Genomic DNA, 6,097 nt, shown 5'->3' with positions numbered 1-6,097 from the left:
ACTTTTAGATGAATTTTCAATGGAGTACTCCACTAGTAAACAACACAAACCTGCCCTTGACGACAGTTTAAAGACACAACAAATGTTTGAAAAAGCAAAATAAGCCTCAATGTGTAACTGTCTTAGGCTTTACTCAGGGGATGTGAGTCGAGCACTGCTGCAATAGTTTGTATCACTTTAAAGATCACATCAGCAAACTTTGATTTTAGCTCCCGTCCACCTGCAGGCAGATCAGAGGTCATCGTCAGCTGCAGTACAGAAAACCTACAAAGGTAGCTTCAAATCAGCCTCCACGTCAATTCATCACAGCTGCTCATTTTTCTTTGACAGCCTCCAAGAATTTGGCCTTACTCCTGCCATATGTGTCTCATTTACACCTTACAACATTAAAAGAAAACTCAAAATCCCTCTTTTTAGGATCTATAACAGAAACACTGAACAAAAGGTTAACAACAGGTTTAATGTTTATGCAGGGACTTTAAGCGTTACAGTTAGCTCATTAAACATGAGGGCTGCAACTATCAATGAATGTCCGTTTCAATTGTTCGCTAAAGTAATAGATTAGTTGTTTGGTCTACAAAATGTCAAAATAGTGAAGAAAGTCAGTCACTGTAACGTCTTCAAATGTCTCAATGTGTCGACAACTCAAAGATATTTAGTTTGCTGAAATAGAAAAGGAAGGAAACTAGAAAATAGATCAATCAATCCATCTCTGTTGAGCAGCAAGACCTTCGATAACATTTCTAATACTGTGTAGTACTTTATATGCTTTTTGTAGGGTTTTAATTCGTAACATGTACAATCACAACAGCTGTTGTCTTAAATGTGTGACTGTTTTCAGAGTGTGCCATACAAATAGTTTTTATTTAACGCTGTAATAGCAAATAGGGCTGCACCTATTGTTTGTTTACATAATGACCCTGCAGATAATTTTCTTAATGAATCGCTCTATAATCAGTCAACACTACAGAAGAGCTTAGTTTGATACATAAATGGTTTAAAAAGAGCAGATCTGCTTAAAAATCGATTTAAGTGACTACCAAAAGAGCTCTTGTTAGGGATGCACAATCACTTCGTCGTGATCAGCCAATGAAGGCTTTAAGGTGAAATATTGGCACTGGCCCACAATGAACACAGACAGATAAGATGACGCTGACTAATGCTCAACACTGTATCTCTGGCGTGAGGGTGCACGCGTAGACAGAGATTACATTTATGTACTTGTTTTGTAACTTGTAAAACAGGTCAACTTCGCCCTGGTTGTGTCTACTGTCAGGGCTCTCAATCATTGAGAAACTCTGCTGCGAAAATAAAATGCTTTTGTAGTTGTGTGCTTTTAAGATAATTATGAAATACAATGTTGTTTTGATGAAGTGATGGCGTTCAGTATTTCATGTGTATTTACCTTTTCTTCACATGCTGTTATTTCCAAAAACAGCCCTATCTGTGACAGTCATTTTTCAAAACAGAATACAAAATGGACACTCAAATACAAAGGAAGCGAACTCAAAAGGACTTTGAAGTTGCAATATTTCATTTGTCTCAGTTAAAGAATACACAAGGCAAAATATAACTTCACAACTCAGCCACCAGTACAGGAATAACCTCTTCTCGCATCTCCTAAAAGAACACAGCAATATTAATGATCTACAAAAAGGCTCGTGGTGTAGAGCAGAAAAGGAAGACATCAGAAAAACTAGGATACAAAACTAGAAATTTGCTTTGACTGCTCCATTTGCTGGTATTAGAAGCTGCATTATCAACAAGTTCTTCAGCTTCTTGAACTTAGAGTGCTGCAGCTGAAAGAAATATATCCCAAATGCCTGTACATGCTCAGTTATTTCTTAAATGTGGGGAAACATATTCTGAAAGCACTCTTGGGACCAACATCAGGAAAATACAATCATATTATCTACAGTTTGGTCAACACTGTTTCAAATGCGACTCTCATCATCCATTCCAGGCACAACCTTTAACAAGCATTCACATCAGCTTTTAACATCTCTCTTGAAACAAAAGTACAGGACTCCCTCTTGTGCTGACGGAGTGGTACTGCTCATCAGTGTCCCACATGTTAGTGTAACTGAATAAACTACACAAACTGGTCTGACAACAGCGACGTACAACATCATTCAGCAGAACTTAAACGACCTCACAGTGCAGAAGTAGAGCTCATTTTCACCAACAAACAAGACCCCCAGGTGCCCAAATGTCATCTTCTGTGTAAATATTCCAAAGTGTTCAAACATCAAAAGTGACTGAAATCACATCCTGACACCTGATCAGTGCCTCTTTTTGCACGCCGATGGGCGTATGCAGGTCTGACACCTGAAAGTTCAGCACGTCAATGTCCGACGCTCCAAACGTGGCCTCCACCTTCACCTTTTCGTGCATGTGAAACTGAACTTTCTTGTTGGACATGGAGAGCAGACATCTTAGGAAGTTCTCTCTCAGCACAGATCGCGCATGCTGCTCTCTCTGCAGCTGCTCGGGGTCTGCCTCTGACGCAGCCGAAGAAGAAATGGAGGTGCGGCAGAGAGCGATGAAGCGGGGCGACTTGGGATCAAACCCGCGGCTGTTGGGGTCGGGTCCTTTGGGCAGGCGGAGCACAGACACCGGCGTCGCCATGTTGAATCTTTACGCAAATACCTGCGAGAACAAAACAAAGTCACAAAGGGAAACTGGCGTCATAAAAACCCACAATATTGAGGTGAATTTACACAGATACGGAAGTTTAAAATACAAACTGGAAATACACTGAACTGATTCAGCAGTTTCAAAGATTAATGTGGCACTAGAAAAAAAAATAAGTCTCAAGATAAAAAAGTTGCCGACACACTGAGACGATGCTCCCAAAAGGTGACTTATTAAGCACATCTGCATTACGTTAACATGACTAAGATGTTGTCTCCTGTAATAACATCTTCCAAAAATTAGCTACCTCTCTATAATTTGATGATACGTCTTTCAGGGAGGTAACCGTTAAAATATGTTTACATCTGAGCTTTTCCTTGTAAACATTGTAAATAATTGTATGTGTACAAACTGACGTAAGTGCTGGACCTGGGAAGAACCAGGAGGAGGAAAACGTTGAAAATCGGGTGAATACACTTTAGAAATTGTCTTTTTGGATTACGGAATATGAAAAACGTAAGACTTGCTGTTTCTCAAAAATGCAGATTAACTGGTTGTCTCTGTTTTATATGTTTATATATTACATAACTTGACATGTGTAGTAAATTTACAGGTGTCAGATTTCCGTAACATGTGATCGATATTTGATTTAAAAAAAATGCAAAAACAGGACACCCACAAAAACATCCAACAATTAAGTTAAAGCCAACAGGCTATAACTCAAACATGCAAATTGCCAAATTAATTAACAATGAAAAAAATTAAGTAACAAAACAAAGCAATTAAACCTTAACAGTCAAGTCAAGTCACTCGTACATCACATTAAAGCCAATGAGTGAAAAGTGGTTTTCAGTAGAAAAATAAGCTTTGCATAGCAAATTTAAGTTTAAAATTAAGGTGAACAGTATTATTTTTTTTAAGTAAATTCACCTCAGTAAATTAAACATTAAGATTAACTCCCTAAAATATTAATAATTATGCAAATGTGCCTGAATAATTAGAAAATTAAGGGTGAGAACCTACAATGTTATATACTTTAACAAATTAGCAGATTAAATTAAAAAAAAATATGGTTAAGTTAACACATTTAGCTGACTAAATTTAATTTAAAGTATTCATTTGAATATTTCTGTCTTGCTAAATAATAAGTATGAAAATTAGCTGACAGATATTGAGGTGAAAACAATGATCAGATGCAGGCCTTAACTGTGCTTTACTGCAATATTTGTTGATACAAAACATACAAAATTCACCTTTTTTAATGCAGTGGTGTATTAGAAAACTTGCAGTTCTTGACATTAGATATTTTTATTATTTACATTTTGTGCCTATAATCCAAAATGCATGGAGGGTAAGTTACAAAAAGCTTCTCAGGGTTCCATTTTATTAATGAAATAACCTAATTGCTATGCTGCTATAGCTTTAGACTGCCTGGGGACTACCATGGTGCCCTGGGCTCCTCTCCTCTCCTCTTCATATATATATATATATATATATATGTATGTATGTATGTATATGTTTATATAGTTGTATATCACCATTACATATGACTAACTCTGTGACTCCCCCTGAGGTTCTCCTGCGCCTGTTCTCTCTGTGGATGTCTCTGGATCTGGAACTCCTGAACTGCAGCCGCTGGCCTCACCTTCTGTATCCTGCTGCCCCCACCAACAACAGCATGGAATATTTCATTGGTCCATTTAAAATGGAGGAACGAAAGGACAATAACCTCCAATAACTTCTTTAACTGTACACTAAATTGTATAATTCATCCCACACCCACCCAACCCGTCGAGGCAGATAGAATCCCTGAGCCTGGTTCTGTCAGAGGTTTTTCTCCCCCACGTGGGTTTTTGGTTCCTTCCCACTGTTGCGGACTGCTGAAGCTTATAGGGAATCCAAATGTTTTGGATTGTTGGGTGTTTCTGCCTTTGTTAAGCGCTGTGAGATGACTTGTTGTTGTAAATATGCGCTATACAAATAAAATCGAAATGAATTAAAGCTAACCTGAATTAATCTTAAACATGTGTATGTACCAAAAATGCACACTGAGCCTAAAACCAGAGTTTCCAATGTCACAAAGGTGGCCCTCGTCTAACCTGGCTGGCTCACCATGGCAACTGATGCTGCACACCTCGGAGGATCTGTTCTTGAGATTTAGCTCAGCGGTAAGAGGTGCCACCTGTTGATGATTTTCCACGAGCAACACAGATTCTCAGCTGAGATACATGCCACATCTTCAAACCTGTTGAGCTGTATGCTACAAATAACAGTGAATGACGCTGTGCAGTGACAGTAACACAAACTGTATCTACACATTGTGTTGCCAACCTACACGCATTCAACTGGTGATGCAGAAAATGCACAAATATGCTTGGTCCGGAAGTCCATGAATACTGTTGCAGCTAATGGAGCAGGAATTAGAAAAGCCTTTCATCTGGTTGTATGTATCACAGAGGACTTTCAATCATTTACATTCATTCCACTGTAGGCCAAAACCTGAAGTGATTCCCACGTGGTGCAGTGTCAGATTTAAATGTACGTGATGAGAATTATGTTTAAATAAATGATATTTCAAGATGAACAGCTCTAATGTGCAGCTGTCAGAGCATAAAGAACCTGGTGTTCTGAGTCACTACATTAAGGTTGATGACTAATTGTTTTCTACCCTTCTTTTGTCATCAGCAGCGCTTAAACACCGTAATCAATTTCCAGTTCTCCATTATAACAACCTGTTCCCTTTGACTCAAATATCGGTCCACGTTGGTGTGGACAAGAGAGTCAAATGACGCATCAAACATCCTCTTTCTTTTGGTTAGCAAAGAAAGCTGATGAGAAAGGTGGTACCCGTTATCTCTGGTTGGAGTTTCAGGTTTTATCCAGCCAGCTCGCACACCGAAAGTCTCGCTATGTAGCACAACAAAGCCAATATAGTTGTTGAACAGGGAAAGTCGTTCACTTTTGTTTCAAAGTTGGCTACTTTCACCAAAAACTTGATGTTGTTGCTATTGCTACGATAACTCGGTGCCGTTTGAACACAATGTAACCGCATAATACGGTTTTTCTTCCTCCCGTTAGTGGCACAAAACAACGCGACAGCGTAACCAAAGACGTACAAACATTTAACTTAACGTCCTCTGGAGTATTAACGTACTTACTGACAGGTCCCTCCTGTTAGCAGCCTGTTAGCAGCAGCAACCAAGAGCCGCCATGTTGTTCGTCTTCTTCTTCGTTGGATTTAATTGACAAAGCAGGTTGCAGGGGCATTACCGCCGCCTAGTGACCCGAAGAGGGAAAAACACAGTAGATTCACGGGTAAAAACTTCAACAAAAAACAATTCTTACATACTATCTAAAAGTTTTGTCCAAATAATATTTCACAGTTTAATGCTAGGCTTTGCTTCATTTATTTAAATGCATTATAGCACTCAAATGTAAATATTACATCACCACTTCCTCTTTA

General features: G+C 38.8%; 1 protein-coding gene across 2 annotated transcripts; it reads right to left on the bottom strand.

Moving 5' to 3' along the window:
• Positions 1-1,513: 1,513 nt before the first annotated feature.
• Positions 1,514-5,874, bottom strand: gemin7 (gem (nuclear organelle) associated protein 7). 2 transcript variants are annotated; one of them, XM_008299514.1, is made up of 2 exons: positions 5,789-5,874; positions 1,514-2,649 (listed from the first exon to the last, which is right to left on the bottom strand). In XM_008299514.1, exon 2 carries the CDS (start codon positions 2,626-2,628, stop codon positions 2,242-2,244), a length of 387 nt encoding a protein of 128 aa, XP_008297736.1. In that variant the 5' UTR covers positions 2,629-2,649; positions 5,789-5,874; the 3' UTR covers positions 1,514-2,241. The 2 variants fall into 2 exon arrangements, with proteins under 2 accessions (XP_008297736.1, XP_008297735.1); XM_008299513.1 differs by having other exon boundaries at positions 5,793-5,864.
• Between the last annotated feature and the right edge of the window lie 223 nt (positions 5,875-6,097).

This window comes from Stegastes partitus, unplaced genomic scaffold (assembly GCF_000690725.1).
Source record: "Stegastes partitus isolate 25-593 unplaced genomic scaffold, Stegastes_partitus-1.0.2 Scaffold1427, whole genome shotgun sequence".
NCBI lineage: Eukaryota > Metazoa > Chordata > Actinopteri > Pomacentridae > Stegastes > Stegastes partitus.
The sequence above is the reverse complement of the archived record's forward strand: the minus strand, read 5'-3'. Positions and strand labels throughout refer to the sequence as shown.